Source organism: Nerophis lumbriciformis, linkage group LG21 (assembly GCF_033978685.3).
Source record: "Nerophis lumbriciformis linkage group LG21, RoL_Nlum_v2.1, whole genome shotgun sequence".
Lineage (NCBI taxonomy): Eukaryota > Metazoa > Chordata > Actinopteri > Syngnathiformes > Syngnathidae > Nerophis > Nerophis lumbriciformis.
The window spans coordinates 43,493,312-43,517,505 of NC_084568.2; the positions used below are offsets into that span (position 1 = coordinate 43,493,312).

Consider the following 24,194-nt stretch of genomic DNA (forward strand, 5'->3'; position numbering starts at 1 on the left):
AAGAAATACGTTAGAGCTTGCTAGCGCCGGCTTTCTGAGACTCTTATTTTGTTAAAGTACCAATGACTGTCACACACACACTAGGAAGCTGAGTGTCAGCAGGGAGGTAATGGGTCCCATTTTTATAGTCTTTGGTATGACTCGGTCAGCGCAGGCAGGATGAAGCAGCGCTTTTATTGTGAAGACAGGAACTGTGCAGTCAGTCTTTAGAGTTTTGACGGCAGGCACGGCACGAGAGTCTGTTGAAATAAAAAAAGTGTTTCTCGCCTTCTTATCGGTCATTTTTTCTTAATAATGATCTGGCAGCAGCCAGCGTCCTCTCACAAGACCCTCGGGTGCCGTGAATGTCAATCAAGTGACGTCGTAGTGAAGATTGATGATCGCTCATTTTTAGGTGTATTTTTTTAATGCCTGGATGCCGATAGACTGACACACCCTCCACCATCCACCGCTAGCTCGCCATCCGCGTAATGGCCACCATTGATTTACATTGTATATTGTTCTTTTTATCTCTTTCTGTGTGTGTGCAAATAAAACAATAAAATGAGGCGGTTTATGAGCACAAAACACAAGAAATACCAATTATTTCCTCTTGATAACTTGACTTTTGAGAGAAGAGGTGCTTGAATACTTGCTGTTAAAGCTCCATGAAGGAAAAACCTCCTTCCTTGTGGACATGATACCACCTCTGACCTGCCTTGGATAAATAAGGTCGTGTGTACACTCACCACTTCACTGAGGACATTTTAGTTGAAAAAAAAAAAAATCAAGACTAGTAGGCTTCGCTACGCATCATAAAATAAGCATGTTGACATTTTGCATACAAACAAAAGTTTGGTCATGGTATCACTTACGCTGGGTCCCGTCGTTCCCTTTTCACCCTTTATTCCCCGGTCGCCCTGTAGGAGAGAACAATGAGTGAAGAATGAATACGACCAAGTCAGCACTGGGTGGATGTACAGTAGACACTCACACCGACACCTTTTGGTCCAGGTGACCCTGCATATCCTGTATCACCTTGAATTCCCTGAAATGTACAAATGGAGATATTTATATGATTATGTGTTATTGTCATTACTGCACCCATCCTTCCATTTTCTTTACCCTTATCCTCACTAGGGTCACAGGAGCCTTTATTACTGGACCCAATGGATCAATTTATTGGAGGAAATGTAACAAATTACTATAAATAAATGACAGAAAATCTAATGACAGTAAATATATACTTTAATAAAGTAATATTTTTGGTTAACTTGCAATTAAATAGTTTTTTCCGTACATTTTAGAACAACTTTCCATCCATCACAGAAAACGTGATGTGGGTTCAGATCAGGAGAGGTGGTTGTGCTTTGTGAAGCCCTTTGAGGCACTTGTGATTAAAGACTACACAAAAAATGTGAGTGAAAATCTGATTACATCGTTTTTTCATTTATAAAAACAATTATGAGCATAAAATATAAAATAAGGATGTCCTGATACAAATTTTTTCCCTTCCGGTTCTGATTTTTGAGCCTTGAGTATTGTCCGATATTGATCCAATACAATAAGCCAAGACTCATACATTTATGATTATCTGTGTTCATGATAACTGCGTTCATAACATCGTAATCTAATTAATTACTTTTAGGTTCGTTAGAACACCATTAGCGATAACTTGATGTAACGTTTTGATGGGTTTATGTCGACAAGACAGCGTCATAAGTGAAACTTGCCATCCAAACAATACCCCATTTGTTGACAAGAAGATACGACAGCCATTGAAACACATTCAATCTCTTTATTAAGCAGAGGTAACAATCCGGTGAAAAGATTCAAAAGACCTGTATACCGGTACTACTAAAGTACCGCAACACTAATGAATTGAAATCGGTACTCTACCGCCTTTGAAAAGTACCGGTACCGTTCTTTCATCTGAATGCTGCTGTGCGGCGGTGACCACAGAGCCGAGGCGCATGATGTTGTGTGTGTCAAAACACACACACAAAGTGCATACAAACAATAACATCTTGGAGAGGAAGAATGGAAAAAAACAACAATTCTACTGGTTAATAAAGAGGGTGTGAAGTACAATATGGAGATATTTGGACTTCAAAACTAACAATAAAAACTACAATTCTACTGGTTAATAGAGGGTGTGAAATACAATATGGAGGTATTTGGACTCCAAAACTAACAATAAAAATTACAATTCTACTAGTTAATACAGAGTTTGTGAAGTACAATATGGAGGTATTTGGACTTCAAAACTAACAATAAAAACTACAATTCTACTGGTTAATAAAGAGAGTGTGAAATACAATACGGAGGTATTTGGACTTCAAAACTAACAATAAAAACTACTATTCTACTGGTTAATAAAGAGTGTATGTGAAGTACAATATGGAGGTATTTGGACTTCAAAACTAACAATAAAGGTGACACTTTAAACAAGGAAGCGCCGCGCTTCAAGTGTTGCTTTAAAACACCCTGGCCAAATGTGCCGATTAGTATTAGCACCTTTGCTTCAAATTTAGTAAACATTTAAATAACGAACATTCACATCTGCACAAGGAGTTATAAAGAGGGACAGGTAATGTAGTTGTTACACTTGTCCTGCAGTTCTGCTCCCGTGCAGACCGTAGACGAGGAGCACAGGGCAGACGTTCCTTCCAGGGCGGATTTTTTCGTCGGGGGTGTAACACCCTTCACTTTACAATGGGTCTGCTAAGCTCCACTTTTGGGTCAGAATGACGAGGCCGCCGATTCGTGACAATCGCTTTATTTTTAGTTTTGCAGGACACAACCGGACCCGTTCATCACTCTACTGCGCAGTGCACTCGCTACATCTCTCTCTCTTTACTCACCCACTCACTCACTGACGTCACACTAATCTCACAAGTTAACCAGCTCCCCTGCTGTGTACATGTAGATACATAACATGTAAATACGTAGACGCGCACACAGCTGCTTGGCTTAATGCTAAATAATAGCGGAGTCAAAACCCCCCAATTAGCATCAACTAGTGCAAGTGAAATGACTGAATTTTGTAACATTCCTGCTTTATCTTAAAATAATGTATTTAAATAGAGTGAAATCTTTTTTTTCTTCCATTCGAAAACGTGTTTTTATTTCTACTATTTTTATTGTACAAAAAAAATTAAACACTGCCCACCTTTGATCCAGTCAGACCAGTAAGTCCAGGAGTGCCAGCCCGTCCTGCCTCCCCCTATTAAAAAAAACAAAACAATGATATAGAACAAAAATTGCACAAAATTAAAAAGTATTTGTTCTTACTTTGTCTCCTCTGTCTCCAGATAGCCCATCAATACCAGGAATACCAGACACTCCCTGTTGGTGAAAAGAAAACACACTCACTAACTATTAGCCAACTGTTTGGATTCAGAGAAAAAACTAATCCGCCAGGTTCAGGTGTGCCACACCTTCTCTCCCTTCTGTCCAAGGGCACCTGTCAGCCCCACTGTGCCTCTATCACCCTGTGAACACAAAGTTGTGTTACTTAGTTGGACGTGAGCGGCGACACACACATGCAGGATGGCCGGCGAGACCACGTCCGTGCTGTCACAAAAAAGGTTTAGTTGACTTGGTTATTCTAATTCCACCATGGATCGTTCCAACACACGTCATTTCTTTCATCCTTAGATTAGGATAAAGGCTTAGCATGCTTGCGTAGCAAAAGCAACCGCTAACGATGCTGAGAACACAGAAACATTGAAGGTGCAATTAGAGGGAAGAATTCATGCAACAGCATTGACACTTTAAACCACAATGCATTGCTGGCTTAGGTCACAATTTTTGCGTCAAGTTGAAGCAATAAATTGTACAGTCAGCTTTGGCAAATGAACAGATGATTCATGCAAACAAACAAACATTACAGTTTTAACATGAGTGGGCGAGAAATAAACTATCGCTACATGAAGTCTTCCAAAAGTGACTATTATGACAAACTATCGAGGTAGTTACGTCAGACAACAAAGCAACAAGAATGCTGCATAAACTTGGACACTGGGAATATTTCAATGATAGGAATCTTTATTTTTACAAAACAAAACAACCATGTAATACTAGTCATGTGTTTACCTTGTCAATACAGTAAACTGCATAAAAATTGATAGAGAAATAAGCAAATTAAGATTTTCAGTGTGGTGCCCGCTAAGACGGCCACCGCGTAATCACGTTGCTTAAATCGGCTGCTACTTATATCTATCAACTTACATATCAAACTAGCTAGCTTAGTATTACCTAGAAAACTATCTAGAAATGTAGCTATAGACATTTAACTATTTAAGTTATATCCAGCTATCATTGACCTACCTATCTACTTATCTTGCTAGCATTTACCTACCCATCTAAGTAGCTCGCTAGCACCGCACTATCTAGAGTAGCTCGCTAACTATTTAACAATATACAGTATCTAGCTATTTGTATCCATTGGGTATTTACTAGATGCCACCTTACGAATCGATTACGATTCAAATACAAATCGACTATTGATGCATCTTAAATGTTTGTGTATTGATTCAGTTTTAAATGTATTTTCTTTTCACTAAATAAGTGTTTAACACTTGCAACTTTTAAATACAGTGCATTTTTAATAAGAAATTCCCATCACATTTATTAAATTTATTGAAATGTGTGCAAAACTGGAACATAAGTGCCCTACATTAAAGGAGCCGGTCGAATCGCTCAGTGAGGTTGAATGCTGCACTCAGCCATATGTTACAACTGTCTGCAATACTTTATTTACAATAAATAAATCGATTATCGATGTTTACCAATCGATTTTACAATTGTCCATGTCGAATTGCGATTCATCTAATAATCGATTATTTCTCCCACCTCTAGTATTTACAGTGCATGGGTAGTACTGTAGCTACCGGTAGTTAGTTATTTAGCTACCTAACTATCTAGCTAGTCAAGTATACCTACTTATGTAACTAGCTAGCTATTTAAAAATCTAACTATTTATGTAGTTCACTAACCATCTACCCACCTAACTCTTTAATTAACAATTTACCTACCCATCTAAATATTTAGCTTTTTACCTACCAACCTATTTAGCAAATAATTTATTTATCTAATTAGCTAACGTTTCAAATAAGTATCTGGTTAGCTCATAATTTACCTAGCTATCTAATTGGAACGCTTTATATCTACCTATCTCGTTAGCTAACAATTGACCTACATATCTAATTAGCTAGCTTTTTACCTCCCAATCTAGCTAACAACTGAGCTGCCTATTTTCCCATCAGGCAAGCAATCCATCTACCTATCTAGTGAGCTATTTAGCGACCAATCTATCCATATAACTGTTAAGTAGTAGCAACAGTAAGTAGCATCAGTTGATGAATATATGCACACAGTGAGTATGTAGCGGTTAATTAATGCAGCGTCGTTAGCGACAGGTTTACTTACCTTCTCCCCTCTCTCACCTCTGACAGAGATTACTTTGCCCTGCAAATAATTAATCAACAAGGATTAATTATTATCGAGGCCGGCAGAAAGCCATAAGAGACTCTATGGAAGGGAAGCATGCAGTCTGAAATGACTTGTGTGTTGTTCTACGTTTGAATGTTTTCATACAGTTTCTCCTTTTTCTCCCATCAGGCCCTGCAGCCCGGCGAGACCTCGAGCGCCGGCATCACCCTGTGAAAGCAGTCGGCACATGAAGCCAACGCCATAAAAAGCTGTGTTATGCTCTCACAAAACTAAAAGTAGCGTCAGTTGACCTTTTCACCCTTGAGACCTGCGAGGCCAGGTGCTCCAGTCGCTCCCTGCCAGGAAATGAAAAGTCAGGACGGAAGAAGATTGGCGCCCCGGCAGGAAAAAAAAAAGTGTAGAAGAAGGTGTCATTCACCTTTTCTCCTTCAGGGCAGGAGCAGTTGGTATGGCGGCCCAGCTGTTGCTCGGCCACAGTGGGGGTGGGGGTGGGGATGGGCACTGGAGGAGCTTCTGTCACCACCTTCTGGGGGCACTGCAAGCACACATGGATGGAGAAGGTCAGCTAGTCTACTGCACTTTTACAATGCTATCACAGATGTTTAGCAATTTCCTCAGAATCTGCGTGTGAATGATGAAAAGCTGAAGCCGAACTGAAATGCTAACAGTTAGCATGCAAGCCGGATAGCATCAGGTAACAAAAAATAACAGTTAGCATTAGAGATGTCCGATAATATTGGCCTGCCGATATTATCGGCCGATAAATGCTTTAAAGTGTAATATCGGGAATTATCGGTATCGTTTTTTTTTAATATCGGTACCGTTTTTGTTGTTGTTGTTTTTTTTAAATTACATCAACATAAAAAACACAAGATACACTTACAATTAGTGCACCAATCCAAAAAAAACTCCCTCCCCCATTCACACAAAAGGGTTGTTTCTTTCTGTTATTAATATTCTGGTTCCTACATTATATATCAATATATATCAATACAGTCTGCAAGGGATACAGTCCGTAAGCACACATGATTGTGCGTGCTGCTGCTCCACTAATAGTACTAACCTTTAACACTTCATTTGACTCATTTTCATTCATTACTAGTTTCTATGTAACTGTTTTTATATTGTTTTACTTTCTTTTGTATTCAAGAAAATGTTTTTTATTTATTTATCTTATTTTATTTTATTAATTTAAAAAAAAATCTTCACCATACCTGGTTGTCCAAATTAGGCATAATAATGTGTTAATTCCACGACTGTATATTTCGGTATCGGTTGATATCGGTATCGGTAATTAAGAGTTGGACAATATCGGAATATCGGATATCGGCAAAAAAGCCATTATCGGACATCCCGAGTTAGCATGCATCAAGTACCGAAATGTATAACCTCGAGGTGCATACTTTCAAAAAAAATGCTAACAGTAAGCATGTGTCAAACTAAATGACTTTGAGGTGTATAGCTAAACAATTGCCAACAAGGCTGGCATGCTAATTTTAGAATGTTTACACGATAACAGTTAGCATCTGTCAAGTACAAAAATATCAGACTGAGGTGTATACCTGCAAAATTAACTAAAAAAGCTAACATGCTAACGTCAACACGCAGAATGCGTCAAGTACAAAATGATGACACTTGTAAAATAAGCTTGAAAAAGCTTGCATGCTAACTGTTAGCGTGCGCCAGGCACCAAAATATAATGTTAGTATGCTAGCAATAGACCAATATTAGCAAGGAGCATTCGGACTTTGGAAAGATTTGAATGGGTTGAAAAACTATGGAAAATGTTAAGTTTTGAAAAAATTGGCTATTCATTTTGAATGGAAAAAAAATGTCCCGGAAAATGTGGGATTTTTGTTAACTGACGGCATGGCGCAGTGGAAGAATGGCCGTGCGCGACCCGAGGGTCCCTGGTTCAATCCCCTCCTAGTACCAACCTCGTCATGTCCGTTGTGTCCTGAGCAAGACACTTCACCCTTGCTCCTGATGGGTGCTGGTTAGCGCCTTGCATGGCAGCTCCCTCCATCAGTGTGTGAATGTGTGTGTGAATGGGTAAATGTGGAAGTAGTGTCAAAGCGCTTTGAGTACCTTGAAGGTAGAAAAGCGCTATACAAGTACAACCCATTTATCATTTATCATTTAACTAAAATGGTAGCGTGTGTGTCATGGATGAGCCGAACAAGGTGGACGAAAAATAAGAGGGAATAATGAATAAGATACTATGTGTAACTACACAATGGCTAATGATTACTATTATATATGATACATATTAGTCACTGATGATAATCCTGTATGTATCAGATCATCTGCATGTTACACTCTAAGGTAAAAATGATAAAAGTGTTATACTTTAAGACTATTTCCACATTCACACACACGTTATATAATTGTTTTTAAATGTATATTTAAGCCACTTTATGGTTAAAAACACTTAACACATTATTTAAAGAGGTGTTTATCTATAAATGTTAATCCCATCTTTAAAAAGTCAAAAACCTAAATAAGGTTTTGATATGTTTTAAAAAGATGGTTCATGCATTAATGAGTGTGTTAGTGCATGTAAACACACCAAGTGTGTGTTGGGTTTAGGGCCCTTTAAGAGTCTTGTGCATGGGGGACCAGAGTGGGGTGCTACACCCCCGACTGTAATGTTGATTAAAGTTATAATTGAAAACATAATTGGGAAAAAAAAGTAAATATTTTCAAAATGTTACAATATTCATATTTTTTTCTAGACATTACTAAATAAAAAAAATGTATACACTAAAATATTTGTATCTTTTCTTAATTCAATGGTGCCGTGTAAAAGGTTCAAATAATGTAAGTCATGGTTGCATATTTTAATATTATATAATGCAATATTTTTGGTAGATGTGTACACACATCTTTTCATTTCCAATACAATACGGATATTGGAGCATACATTTATTTATTGTTTTGTAGTGTGGAACACTAGAAAAGGTTTGATGAAGTGAAATTAGTCAAAAAGAGAACAATAGTAGGTATGAAAATTACAAACCTATTTTTTTGTTAACTATCTGGAATGGATTTATGCTGTCTTTAAGTGGAAGTGGAGGGGTTATTGTTTTTTTTTTGGCAACACCTAGTGGTCACAATAATTCATGAAGTTAAGCTCATGACACAGTAAGTTGAATGACACGGAAACGTTTGTTACTGAATACTTGCTAATATGCCTCTGCCTTGGAGACTTTGTATGTGTAATATGCAAGTATACTTATTTGATACTTGTTTATATTGACACGTGGGCAGTTTTACACTGAAATATTGTTCAATTATTATTACGTATGTCTCGCTAGTGTGCTATTGTGTGCTTAGCAGTTGTGTACCTGCTATTTCCTAGTAGCATGTTAACCTTTTATAAATGACTTGAGTAAAATAGAAGAAATGGTTTGCTTATTCAGATGCCCAAGTAAACACGCTGCAGGACTACTTGTATCGCACATGATATCACACATACCTGTAAGTAAACACACTGAAGGACTGTTTGTATCGCACATGATATCACACACAAGTAAACAGGCTGCATGACTGTATCGCACATGATATCACACAAGTAAACACACTGCAGGACTGTTTGTATGCACATGATATCACACACAAGTAAACAGGCTGCAGGACTGTTTGTATCGCACATGATATCACACACAAGTAAACACACTGCAGGACTGCTTGTGTCGCACATGATATGAATGCTACAGTAGCTGATATCAATGGATTTAGACACCCCTATGTTGTAGTTAAAAGTGGTGAAAAGTAAATGTAAGGTGTACTCACAGGCCCATTGGGTATATCACAGCAGGTTTCCAGCTCGGCATGTTTGGAGTCACAGTAAATCACCATCCTCTGAAGGTCAAACTGTGGGGCAAACAAACACACACTTGGTCAAGCAGTGCACATTGAAGACTAATCGCACACACTCTGCAAAAAGACTCACATCAATTGGCACGCTGTCATACAACCTCTTCCCAATGACCGTCTTCCCCTGGATGTCGATGTCCTCCCTGTCCCCGATGGGCAGCGTCTGAATGTGTTTACAGTCCAGGTAGAGAGACACGCTCTTGGCCTCCACGCTCAGAGCAATCTTGTGCCAGTTGCGGTCAAATAGGTTGTCCACTTCAGAGTTCTTGAAGACGGCTCGCACGGCGTCCTTGGTCAGGCCCACGGCATTGTACTCCACCGCCTTGTTTTCGCCATCCAGCCTGATGGACACCTGACCAGGCACATACAAAACATCATCAAATCATTTCATTTATCCATATGAAAAGTGACTTCTGCCTGATAACAGCCAAATATTAAAGAGGTTTTAGTGACCTTTTCATTTGGCAGCAGATGAACTAAAAATAACTCCATTTATTGTTGACCTACCTGTGGTATTCCATATTTGTCAAAGACCTGCCAAAGGTACCAATCTTCTCGTCTTGAGGTTTTCCTGAACTTAAACGTGGTGACAAAGGCGTATTCATCCGGCAAGCCCTGAGGGAACACGTCTCTGCGGAAAAAAAGACAGCAGACTTTGCCTTAAGGTCCTATTTTTACAGCATTTAAATTAAACCTATACTGTATATGTACCACACAACTTGAGGATATATTGTATATATTTTGGATAATGTTTGATTGTAAATGTAAATATGACATACTATACACTCATATAATCAAAGTGTTAGTTGTAAATCATATTGTATTACGTTATTTTATATTCTCTGTTTTATGTAGTATTTGTATACGTTTAGTTTATATAGTTTGTTTTGAATCAATATTTTTTTCATTGATGCATATTAAGACGTTATCTAAGCCCCACGCCTACAATAAGGGCTATTTTGTAATATACAAAATAAATATGTTTATTTAAATAAGCTCTGCTTCTTCCTACTCCTCCTCAGACGTATTAGAATGTAAAGATAAAATGTAAACATTGTACAGTAGCTGTATGTTCAAAACACATGACTAGAGTATATTGTTCTTTTCAATACTTTGTTTTGTTTCCTCTTCTTTGTTTGCGGTTAAACATGTCCAAAACAAATTCAATACTATAAATACTAAAAATCAAAACTGCAAATATATGATGGTCGATAACCACAATGTATACAACTGGGCGTTTTTCAATTGCTTACACTACTAAATAGTTCAACAGCGTGTCCCATTAAAATGATTTTTAACAAGGATACTAAATCCTTACCTAAATACTGCAATTCTACTATAATATATATATTCAGAGGGTGGATCCTGTTTCTGACCAACATGTCTAATGAGTCCCTGAGGGATTATTAAAGGCGTGTTCTCGTTTTAAAGGAAGCGTCTAAATTAAAGTAACAAATCACCCGAAGCAGTTGGGAAAAAAATGGCCAGGCTTTTTAGTATTCCAACTGCTTTATGCAAGTATTAAATATAAATGTTACAGTACAGCCCAGAATCAGGAGCAAACATGGTGCGGCCACATTTCAGTTTTATGCTCCTAAAATCTGGGTTGGTCTTCCAGAAGATGTGAGACAGGTCTCAACGTTGGCAATGTTCAGATCCACTTTTATTTGTGCATATGAAAACTCAAAGTACAGTATTTTATCTACATTGTGATTTTAATTTGAATTATGATTGTTTAATGATTTTATTGCTTTTATTTGAATTATGATTTTTATGATTTAATATTTCTTTATTTTTGCCTTCTTGTAATTTTCTGTAAAGCATTCTGAAATGCCCTATGCACAAATTTTGCTCTATAAATAAACTTGCCTTGCCTTACTGTGCAGAATTATGAGGCCATAGGAAACTTTAAAAATGACATATTAGGAGTACATTTCATTTAAGTATAAAAAAAAAACGTATACAGTTTGTGCATTAAAGATGCTAGAAGCAATCCAATGTACAGTAGGTCAATATAATCTAAACTAAGTAAACAAAATGTCTTAATCTTAGCTTTGTGATATAGCTGACAAAGCAAATTAGCCTAATAGCTAATATCCTGTTGAAAACTAGCATCCTCTGCAGTAGACATTTGTGTTCTGCGTAAAAGGAATATATTTTTCCCCTCAAAATGTATAATTCAGACAAAATAAACTTATTTTAGGGAGAATAGATCTAATTAATAATGAATTGTATTTTTCCAATACACTGTACCAGGGTCTGGCGTGTGACTTACTCAGTCTGCTGCACAATTGGCATGGTGCCAAGACGGACGTAGGCACTTTGGCCCTCATCAAGTCTGCTCCCCAGAATGTCTCTGACACTGAAGTACTCCATCAGGTCAAATCCTGCATGAGAAAGAAACCAGGTTGGTGGGACTCTCCAGTAAGGTCGTGTTAGGACTTAAGTTGAAACCGATTTATGGACTTAATTGGTTTGTGAATATGGTTCTTAAATGGAAAAGTTCAGATTGTGACAGTTCCCCATAAGAAACAAGCAGCTGCAATCAATTGCCAGCAATTAGTGCACCTGTGGCTGATCAGGGGACCTGCCTTCATAAGCCTGCACAACCTGCTATCCCGGGCCAGAACGTAGCTACCTGTTCAGTACAGCAAGCCGACACGTCATGCTCTATGCGCACTCTTTTGCTCTCTGTTTTCTCCCCCGTCGTGTTTATTGTCTCGTGTCCTCTTTGTCGATCCAACAGCAGACCTCCATTCATGCGTCACGAGCTGTGTCTCTCGTCTTCCCACGTTCCCTCTGCTTCCCTGACTGCCTCTTGGATTTCGACCTCCCACCTGGACACAGACCTTCGATGCCTCGCTATAGCCTCCGACTTCCTGCTTGCTCACGGATCTCCGAGCTAGCTTTCTTCTCTTGGACTTCCGCCTTGCACTCAACACTCCCGGTAACACTCAGTTAATACACACTCTTGGATTTAGTCACACTCCATTCTCTTGTTTTTTAATATTATTATTTTGTATTTATGTATATATAAATCCTTGTCTGTGCCGTCTCCTCCTCCTGTACACGTAACAATAAATTATATATATATATAGACCCACGGAGAAGGAGTGCACAGTACACACCTCTGTACATAGGGGGAACAGAGGTGGACAGGGTGAAAACCTTTAAATTCCTCGGGACCCACATCAGCAAGGACCTCACCTGGGATCACAACACCCAACAAACAATAAAGAAAGCCCAGCAGCGATTGTACTTCCTAAGAAGGCTGAGAAAATTCGGCATGCCACCCAAAATTCTCAGCAACTTCTATAGAAGTACGGTTGAGAGTGTCCTTACCAGCTCAACCACGGTCTGGTATGGAAACTGCACTGCTAAGGACAGGAAGGCACTCCAGCGAGTGATTAAAACTGCTCAGTACATATCAGGAGCAGCCTTCCCCTCACTACAGGACATGTACTCTACCAGGGCCACCAGGACAGCACACAACATCATAAAGGACAGTACACAGTCTCTTCAGCCTCCTATCATCAGGCAGACGATACAGGAGCCTGAAATCCAGGACTACGAGACTGACAAACAGTTTCTACCCACAGGCGATCAGGCTTGTGAATGCTAGCTCCCCACCCCGTTTTACTTTTATCTTTTTGAACAAAAGACAGCTACCATAACCACCCCCGAACTGTGAACCATCACTGTAGACACTTTTCACCTTTGATCACTAAAGACACTTTAACTGCTGCTGTGACCCAAGGTCACCTCCATATTTATACTGCTGACTGTCAATCAGAATGTGCAATAATGTAATGTTACTTACTGTGCCTTGTATATACATTTTTATTTTTATTTTAGCTAAGTACCGTGTGACTTGTTGAAGGGTGGACTAGCAAAGTAAGATTTTCATTGTACGGCAAACTGTCTGTTTAACTGTGCATATGACAATAAACAATCTTGAATCTTGAATATATATCAACCAAACATAACAAAATTATTATCAAAACATAACGACATTGCTTGCACACACACAAATGCCTTTGTTGCTCTTAAAAACATTAACAACCATGTTGCTACAGTAATAAGACAAATGGAAAAAATAAAACCCTTTTTAACTTGCCGGCGGCAAATAAAAAGTTAAAGTTAAAGTACCAATGATTGTCACACACACACTAGGTGTGGCGAAATTATTCTCTGCATTTAACCCATCACCCTTGATCACCCCCTGGGAGGTGAGGGGAGCAGTGGGCAGCAGCGGTGGCCGCGCCCGGGAATCATTTTTGGTGATTTAACCCCCAATTCCAACCCTTGATACTGAGTGCCAAGCAGGGAGGTAATGGGTCCCATTTTTATAGTCTTTGGTATGACTCGGCCGGGGTTTGAACCCACAACATACCGATCTCAGGGCGGACACTCTAACCACTAGGCCACTGAGTAGGTTGATGATTGTGGCATCCACGAGACACGAGGCAGAGAAGGGAGGGCAGGTAGAAAGAGAAGTGGGCGGGGAGGAGGGATGTGTGTGTGGGTACCCTCTCCTCTCTAAGTCCACAGCAATTCCCTCTTTCTTTCCAGGTTGGCTTGTTGGACCCATATTGAGTAAGCAAAATAGACAAAAGTGGAGCACTGAGTGGGCTGCGTATACAGGATTTGGCGTAGGGGGCTCCGCCTCTCCAAAACGGCAGTACCCTGTGTGTCCTGTACGGCACAGGACAGGACGTCTCCAAAATGGCGGCTTCTTCACACAAAAAGAATGATGCATTTGTACACCGAGACATGGTTCGCACACAAAGGCTTATTTGGCTCGATGTAAAAGTTGGCAAATAGAAAAGTTCATAAATGGAGGTTCCATGCAGATTGAACAAAACATGAATACAATTAGTTGTATTATAAAAGTATAACCATTGTTCAACATAAATAAAAAGGTGTTAAAAATGGTTTTTGGGCCCGAATTTGGGCTATTGAAAGATGTGTTGGTGAGAGGAAAAAACAAGTGACTATCACTGGTAGACTTCCCAAAAGTGGTCAAGTGCACATGTTGCCAGTCCTATGAAGTGGTGTGCTGTATATATGTGGCGTGACACTCCCTTCTTCAATAAACACATGGAGTCGCTATGGTGACGGTGCCAAGATGAGAGGCTGCAACTAGCACACATGACGCAATGCTGGCTGTCATCTCATCTTTAACTCTTCTTCTTCCACCTAGATTCATTTGGAGAAGACCAGAGACCAGGATGCGTTTTAGAGGCAAGAGGACGCACATTGGCCAAGTGGAACAGTCTAAATCTTCAACAGGGAGTGTGTGACACCCAAAGGCTTAAAGGGGAACTGCACTTTTGGGGGAATTGTGCCCATCATTCACAATCATTATGAGACAAGAACCCATATGTCCTTTTTTTGAAATTGGATTTTTTTTTTAAAGATGATTAAAAAAAAGTGTTTGGAAGATGTGGAAAATGAAAGTCACCGTTGTGGTCTTCAAAGTCCTCTAAGACAACTTTAAAACCCTCCATTAACGTTTCATATACATACTGCAAGTATATGTATAATGTAGTAACAGACACCTTCATAACGATATGTAATATGTACAATATACACACTGCAAGTATATATACGTATAATGTAGTAACATACACCTTCATAACAATATGTAATATGTACGATATACACACTGCAAGACTATATAAAATGTAGTCACAGAAATCTTCATAACATTATGTACAATATACACACTGCAAGACTATATAAAATGTAGTCACAGAAACCTTCATAACATTATGTAATATGTACAATATACACACTGCAAGTCTATATATAATGTAGTAACATACACCTTCATAACAATATGTAAAATATACACACTGCAAGTATTCAGTATATAATGTAGTAACAGACACCTTCATAACAATATGTAATATGTACAATATACACACTGCAAGTCTATATATAATGTAGTAACATACACCTTCATAACAATATGTAAAATATACACACTGCAAGTATTCAGTATATAATGTAGTAACAGACACCTTCATAACAATATGTAATATGTACAATATACACACTGCAAGTATGTATATAATGTAGTAACATACACCATCATAACAATATGTAATATGTACAATATACACACTGCAAGTATATATATATATAATGTAGTAACATACACCTTCATAACAATATGTACAATATACACACTGCAAGTATATATATAATGTAGTAACAGACACCTTCATAACAATATGTAATATGTACAATATACACACTGTAAATATCTATATAATGTAGTAACAGACACCTTCATAACAATATGTAATATGTACAATATTTACCATATTTTGATCATTTTAATCATTTACGGGACTGACTTCTTCTGCGCATTGATTTCCGTTTCCATAGCAACACACGTCTGACTTCCAGCAACAAATGTGTTCTACTTCCAGAAACAAACGCTTGTGTGTTTTAATCATGGCAGACTTGGTAACAAACAACGAAGACAAATGAGGGATCACAACATTACCTTCTTTAAAGGTATTTAACACAACTGTTACTTGCACCGTTATGTGACAACCCATGTACACCAGGAAGAGATGGGTAATTAAAGCATCCACTTCTGGCTGCGTGTCCCCGGACGAGCCTCCAAATATGTGGCATAATACACATAAACGTGTAAAAGAAAACGGCACAACAAAATATAATTGCAAATGTGAAACAAGGCGTGGTGGCAGCCACAGCTGATTGGCGTGCCCACCGTTGCTTCGCCACGACTTGCTTAACTTTTGCAGATTCAGTTTGAAAAAAACTTGGAAAAGACTAACATTTTTGCAGCAGATTCCTAAAAACACTGAAGCGCTCTCAAATAGATGATCTTTGACTCTTGACTTTTTTGCAGTAGGTCCTTAAAAGCAGCAAATTGGTCGGAATGTACAAAAGAGGATTAGTGAAGAGAGAAGGAAATGTAGTTGAATACACGTTACATTTTAACATGACCCCGCTGTGACTCGTGTTCTGTGCACAAAAAACTAAACTGTCTGTCTTCTTGAAACACATGAATTTGTACTTGCAAATACAACCTTATTTGGCACAATACACATGCAATAAAGGTCTTGAGCGCTACAATTTGACTTCATTCCTATTTGTTTAGACATAACACTGGTGCTATGAGCTCTGCTGACTCCCCCCGCGGTCCGCCAGCTTGTGTTGTGCACCATGCGGTTGTTTGGAGGCCATCTTTGCACCAGAGTTGTAATTTAGACTAGCAATGCGCGGCGTATAATCAAAAGTTATTTTTGAGCGCTCCAAAAAAATGGTGTGGAGGAGTAGGGGAGGTGAAACACCAGATGAGTTCAAGGACTGTAAGAGATGGCGACCACGACAAGATTCCTTTGATGGCAGCAGATTTGTGTTTAGAGGACTAGACCGGCTGCTACCGTGAAACAAAGCATAGTTGTCTTGGCGGTCACGTCCTGATGTTCATTTTTCAACTAGAGCAGGGGTGTCCAAACTTTTTCTACCAAGAGCCGCATACTGAAAAGTCAGAGCAAGCGGGGCCATTTGAATATGTTTTTATTCTGTGAAAAATGACAAAAACAGAAATTACATTTAAATATAGAACTTAGCGTCAGCTTTGTATTTTAGGTGGCATTATTATTCCTATATAATACCGATATTTGAGCACTGAGTATTGGCCGATACTGATATCAATTCAATACTATATCAGCAGGAATCATACATACTTGTGTTATTTAGTAGTGTGAAATGTTAGAAAAGGTTTGATCGAGTGAAATGAGTCAAACAGAGAACAATGGTTGGTATGAAAAACACTAACACATTTATTATTAACCTTCTGGAATGGACTTTTACTGTCTTTAAGTTGAAGTGGAGTGGATATAGTGTTTTGGTGACACCTAGTGGTCACAATAAGGCTCATGACATCGTAAGTGGAGTGATGAGGACACCAAGCTTGTGGCATCGTATTGAAAAAGACTTGAGGCTGTAATTTCTGCCAAAGGTGCATCAACACAGTATTGAGCAAATGCTGTGAATATTTATATGCATGTGATTTTTTTAGTTTATTATTTTTAATACATTTGCAAAAAAATTTAAAAAGCCTTTTCACATTGTCCTTATGGGGTATTGTGTGTAGAATGTTGAGGACAAAAATGAATGTATTCTATTTTGGAATAAGGCTGTAGCATAAAAAATGTGAAGCGTTGTGACTACTTTCCTCCAGATGCATTGTATTTCAAGCTTGTGTGCTTAGCTCTCGTCAATTAAGTACACTAATTATGCATGTCGAGCTTGCGCTAATCTGATACTTGATATTTTGGCTTTAATCGGATCAATATCCGATATCAATATCACATGGAAACACCCGGAGTTATAAGTATCAACAATTAAGCTTTTTCTCACTACAATGTGTCTTTTTGCTCTTTTTTAATTTGTTTCGTTTGATGTTATTTCAACAATGTACCGCGGGCCTAACAAACTCAAGCTGTGTGCCACAAATGGCCCCCAGGCCACACTTAGGACACCTCTGTACTGAGGGTTCTGCTCAGGTTGTGCTTCAGAGGAGTAAATTAAACTTGTTGGCTTCTATAAACACAGTCAGTCTCTAAGTAAAGGAGTCATGTTTGCCAATGACAAGTCTAAATGACCAATCCCAATTCATGCAATTCAAGGGAAGCACACTGAAGGTGGTGAAAAAAAGTCTGACTTTAGCCCTTGACGCCTCTGATTGGACAAACAGTCCACACACATCTGGTTTCTCTGTCTGTGCGATGCGTGTGGGTGGGAGAACTAGACAGGAACTCTGATCCCCGATTGGCGCTCTTGTAACAACATCCCAACTGTCTGGATAAACGCTATCCAAGACTTCTGAGAAAAGGTGAACAGAATAAGGGAAATGACAAGGCCAGTTCAAGAAAATAGTTTAGGATAAGCTCAGACCACTTTACAGTCCCAAATTGCGTATGAATGACATTGTTTGGAAAGTGCACTCAATCACTGTGGAGTTGGTCACATGAGGATTGATATGTCTAAGTCCATGTGACGTTTAACAGCTCTACTGTAGGTACACCTGCACAATTTAATGAAGCATTAGGCCAAGTAGAAATATGTTCATCGCTATGGTTGTAATCTGGGGTCTGTTTCTAATATTTTGCCAGTTGAAAAATAAGGTACATTCATTAAAATATTCAAACGGTTTGCTACAGTGTTACAGAATGTAATTCATGTTTCCCTTCAAAGAACCACAGCTCACTAGCACTCATGCAGCCCTAAGCCATGACGCTCTACGGCCACCATGCTTGACCGGAGACAAAGCAGCTATTTAGACACTAACGCTCAAGTCATGTTCGATGGTGAGTGAATATTTACTTCTCAACAAGCTGAACGCAGACTACTTTTATTATATGAAAGTTGTATTTCTAAAGTCAAACTAAAATGCAACAGCTAGCACACTAGCCAGATGGTGTCAGGTAACATGACTGGGATTTTTAAATCATAAGAAATAGATCACCTGGATTTTCTGAATAGGTAGAATGTTTCTGACAAATAGTCAAAAGAAAAAAGGGTGGAAACTGTGGTTTTAAAAAGCAGGAATATATGAAACTGAAAATTGTTTGTTCAATATGAGTGAAATGCGTTGAATTGGTTGAGAAATGGGGACGTTTGAAAAATTGCCCATTAATTTCCAATAGGAAAAATGTCCTGGAAATTGTGGAATTCCTGGAAATGTGTGAATTAAATAAAACAATGACTTATCAGCATTCACACAATAAATATCATTTGCGAGATACTGTACTTTTATGTATTGTTACCAAAATGGTAACATAGTATATCTAAATAGTGAAGATGATTAAACTGTAGGGTTGTAACATTCCAGCATTTCTTTGTCAGAAAGGGGTAATTAACAAAATAATTTAGCAAGAATTTGTGTAAATTGCAAATTGATTTGTGGCAGAAGACGTACATGTATCTTAAATTATACTTACATACTTCAAAATGATCTTTGTTGAGGCCAACAAAATCCTTTACTATAGTGTACAACCTTTTGGAATGACGCATGCGAGCAGTGAATTGATTGAAAGAGTAAAAAAATAAATATCATTCATTCCAATTCAAAGTATAACATTTGTAATGTTTCCCAAATTCACCCACTAAACTTCCTTGGGAAAGTTTGCAGGAATTGTTTATCCCTTTGCCACCCAAATGAAGCATAATATTATAATTGGAAAAATAAATAAACAAAATAAAAATAAAAATCTAAAAAAACGAATGGTAAATGGGTTATACTTGTATAGCTCTTTTCTACCTTCAAGGTACTCAAAGCGCTTTGACACTATTTCCACATTCACACACTGATGGCGGGAGCTGCCATGCAAGGTGCTAACCACGAACCATCAGGAGCAAGGGTGAAGTGCCTTGCTAAAGGACACAACGGACGTGACTAGATTGGTAGAAGCTGGAGATCGAACCAGGAACCCTCAGGTTGCTGGCACGGCCACTCTCCCAACTCCGCCACGCCGTCCCCCCTAATAAAAAACACTTAATCCATGTGCTAATACAAAAAAGAAATATAAAATAAGTTATTTTTTGTGTGGTGCTGAGAGAAGAAAAAACATAAAAGAGTTTGCACATACCAGGAACCTGCTGCAGGCCGTAGCTGGTACTGCTTGGTTGAAAGCGATCAGGTTGCACCTTCATATTTGGACACAGCACATCTGAGGAAAAAAGAAGGCAAAATAAAAGACCTTGACTGGGCGTACTATTAGACTTTCTGGTGGAAAGTTTTGTACATGAATAGGATGGGAAGAAGACAAACAAATGTTGTCAGGGGAAAGTGTGTCAACGTGTGGCTTGTCGCTGGTCCAAAGTGAGATGGGCCTCTTCCAGCAGGCAGAGATGCAAACAGTCTAATATTTCCACACTAACATATTTCAAAGATGGTGGTGACAGAAAGAAAGACAACACCATCAAGTGTGCTGTTTGTGTTACTAAGAACACATCCTGTTGGTTCTTCCCCTTCAAAAAATGATGTCAACATCACTTTGACGTGGAAGCATTCAAAACAGGACAGAAATGATTGCATGTTTTATACTTAAGATGATCAGATCTTAATTTAATTTAATGACATTTATTATGTTATTTTATCAAATCTATTACATACAACAAACGTGATATACTGCATTAGAACATAGTTTTAGTTAAACCATACAAAAATAATTATAATCTGCACAATTATTGAATTAAAAAAATATAGATGTATTCTGCTTACCCGCTCGGTTTGTTATGGTCACATGTTCAGTTTTTTCTCCTTAGTATTCTGAGAGCATTGACTTACATTTTGAGGACAAAAATGAATATATTCCATTTTGGAATAAGGTTGTAACATAATAAAATCTGGAAAAAATTAAGCGCTGGGAATAATTTCCCAGATGTACTGTACGTATGTCAAGCTTTTGTGCTATTGTGGGCTTAGCTGTTGTGTAGCTGCTAGCTCCTAGTAGCCAATTGCTGGGATGTTACCGACGTCACGTCCCGCCCACTGAACACGACGAATGGCTCTTTGTCACTGCACAAGTACAACGTGTTGTTTTCAGTACAATACGCAATAGCCTAGCACAGTGGTTCTCAAACCCTTTTCACAAAGTACCACCTCAGAAAACACTTGGCTGTCCAAGAACCTCCATAATGACCAACATTAAAATACATTAGCATAGTGAGCCTAAGTATTCATTCAAAACAAAGCAGGTTTTTCTCAAATACACTTAACATTTTGGGATTATTTTGAATAGTATTTCCTGTTTTAAATATGTTTTTATATTGTAACGGACTGGGTCCACGTGTAGTTTAGTCAAAGTTGAACAGATGTTGTGGTTTCCCATGGCCTTGAATGCACAAACGTTACGTGCAGCTTTCTCTGCCAATGTTCGTCTTTCTTTACATGTGTTCTGCGTGTTGATTGGCTGGGAGGCTGGAAAAGGGCAGACGTAAGCGGAGAATGTGGAGAACATTCGCTCCCCACGCCTGTTGAGTGACATAAATGACAGTAACACGGTTTTGTTTGTGTCTTAAATGCTTATTTTGCCGTTGACTACGGCCTACAGACGGCTAATAAACCTTTGATAACCACCTGGGTCACGTCATTACAATAATTCATGAAAAAATCATTTGGAGTACCACTAAATGGAGCCAGCATACCACTAGTTGCACCCGTACCACAGTTTGAGAATCACTGGCTGAGCATGTTTACCTTTTCTAAATAACTAGCAAAACTGAAGAAATATTGTGCCCTTTGGAGGACATTTAGATGTCAACCGGCTGTCCAGCTTTGCACAAGTAAACGTGCTGCTTGTATCGCCCAGTATATCACATTTTACATGTAAGTACGTTTTTTTGCTGATATCTGACCGATATCTGAAATCCATATAGAATCAGGGCTCTTTTTTGGTCAGTTGCAGTTAGGAAAATAACCTTTAATAACAATATAAAATACCACCAAAACAGCTGAACAATCATTAAGATGGCAGCTGTGTCCGTTAAAAAGTGTTCAATAGCTAAACCATGCTTTCAGCCATCCATCCATCCATTTTCTACCGCTTATTCCCTTTTGGGGTCGCGGGGGGCGCTGGAGCCTATCTCAGCTACAATCGGGCGGAAGGCGGGGTACACCCTGGACAAGTCGCCACCTCATCGCAGGGCCAACACAGATAGACAGACAACATTCACACTCACATCCACACACTAGGGCCAATTTAGTGTTGCCAATCAACTTATCCCCAGGTGCATGTCTTTGGAGGTGGGAGGAAGCCGGAGTACCCGGAGGGAACCCACGCAGTCACGGGGAGAATATGCAAACTCCACACAGAAAGATCCCGAGCCCGGGATTGAACCCAAGACTACTCAGCCAATTCCACATAAATCTCAAGTCTGTGTCTATTTTAGCCGGAAGTATTTTCTTTCTAAACAATAATGGGAGACGGTCTTTGTGTTTGAAGACCACAACCCCAGGAGAAATTACAGCGGCTGTGCGTCATGTTTTTTTTTTAAGAGCTTGCGCTACCATGACACTCGGCATGCTGGGTAGCCTAGCTACTCCCTGCACTTGTGGCCCTCAAGTCTATAATTTAGGGATCCGGCTGTGAGTTAAAATGGAATTGACGCAAAAAAGCTGCACTGTGGAAAGGAATAACTAACACACATTTGTTTCTAGGGGGTGGCGTGGCCGAGTCGGTAGAGCAACCGTGCCAGCAACTTGAGGGTTCCAGGTTCGATTCCAGCTTCCGCCATCTACTCAGTGCAGTTGTGTAAATGTAGCTTAAATGTAGATAATGAGTTTCACTGTGTGAAGCGCTTTGAGTCTGGAGGGAAAAAAACGCTTTATAAATATAATTCACTTCATATTAGCAAAATTATTTCAAAAATACTTTTTTGCATCCATTTTACCATCGTTGTATTTGATCACTGACACTTTCTCAGCTTCTACTACCTTTTATTGAAAGCATTGCACTTAAGGTTGTTTATTATTTGTGCACGTATTGATTAAAAGGTGAAGATAGTTGAACGCTGACATCAGAGCGGCTAAACTGGACGCACCTCAAACATGAGAGCTGTAATTTTCCGGGTGAAAATAGCCGGAGTTGCTCACTCAGTTGACCACTGGTTCACTTGTGGTCCTTCAAGAGATTACTGAAATAAAAACTTTCCTTCCAGGGGGAAATTTAGCCTCCTCAGACAGTGGATGTTTACATTTATGGAACAATACCACCCAGGGGGTCAGTAATACAAGGTCAAAGGTCCAATGTACTGTTTTTTTTTCAGTCATAAGTTAGTAACACCATCCTATAGAATATGCAACGGATTTCCTGTCTATGACGAATGCAGGGGGTCATTTTGTTGCCTTCAAAGATATTTTGGGATGGAATTTTCATGTGTTGGAGTTGAGAACATCCATCATTCTCATGGCGTATTTATATCTTGAAAAAATAGTATGGCACAAGCACTTGGGTATAGGCTGCATACCATGAACATGCTCCTGTGTATTCAAATAAAACAAACAGCAACAATCTTTAAAAAACATTTGACATACCTAATGAGTCATATTCCTGGTAATTAACCTAACCCTTTGGGACTGGTTTGTCGTTTTTCATGACTATAACTTTGGTTGTGTGACTCCATATGCATTAAGGTCTAGTTCAGGTTTTCTCAAACGTTTTGCCTCCAAGGGCCAAAGTGAAACTGTGCCAATGGGCCGCAGTCCAAAGAGATTTTTACCATGCAACAGCACCACGAGTAAGGAATTATAACCTCATACCGCCATGTGTAAATATGAGGTAGTAGAAATTGTCACACAATTCAGTTAGCATGCTGCATCTTTTAAGTACAATTTTAACCTAAAAAAAAAATCCCAAAATATAGTTTTCTGCAGATTATCGCAATTTCCAGGTGTTCTGTAACCAGTTCGTTCTAGATATTTTATCCGATTGCTTTCAAAATGTACCCAGACAGATTAGATGTATGGAGAATGCTAAATTTCCAAACGTTTAGGTTTTCAGGACGTGGGCGAAGCATGGCAACCAAGATTGTGCTTCTCCATGGAGTATCAAAAAGTGACACTTTTTTAGTAGAGCAGGGGTCTCAAATTCGAACACAACTAGGTAACCTGGGAAAAAAAAAAATCTATACATTTTACAGTAAAAATTCTGGTGACTGAGCTGCCCGTTGTTTTTCCTCCATAAAATCTTCAGCCATTTTTTGTACAGTGTATTACTGTAAATTGAAAAACAGTACCAGTTATTTTTACCACAACATTCTGGTGACTGAGCAGCTACTTTTTTACCGTAATTGCTATGTTCCCTGTTTTTGTAGTGTATTACTGT

At 38.8% G+C, this 24,194-nt stretch overlaps 1 protein-coding gene across 1 annotated transcript in view; it reads right to left on the reverse strand.

Annotated features, from left to right (window-relative positions):
• Positions 1–24,194, reverse strand: part of col22a1 (collagen, type XXII, alpha 1) — an 88,899-nt gene that overhangs the window by 54,635 nt on the left and 10,070 nt on the right. Inside the window, 14 exon segments of the mRNA XM_072915632.1 lie at positions 855–899; positions 974–1,027; positions 3,152–3,205; positions 3,274–3,327; positions 3,420–3,473; positions 5,413–5,451; positions 5,581–5,643; positions 5,727–5,771; positions 5,855–5,971; positions 9,232–9,312; positions 9,392–9,667; positions 9,823–9,946; positions 11,591–11,702; positions 19,956–20,036. Of these exon segments, the coding sequence (XP_072771733.1) occupies positions 855–899; positions 974–1,027; positions 3,152–3,205; positions 3,274–3,327; positions 3,420–3,473; positions 5,413–5,451; positions 5,581–5,643; positions 5,727–5,771; positions 5,855–5,971; positions 9,232–9,312; positions 9,392–9,667; positions 9,823–9,946; positions 11,591–11,702; positions 19,956–20,036 (1,199 nt within the window).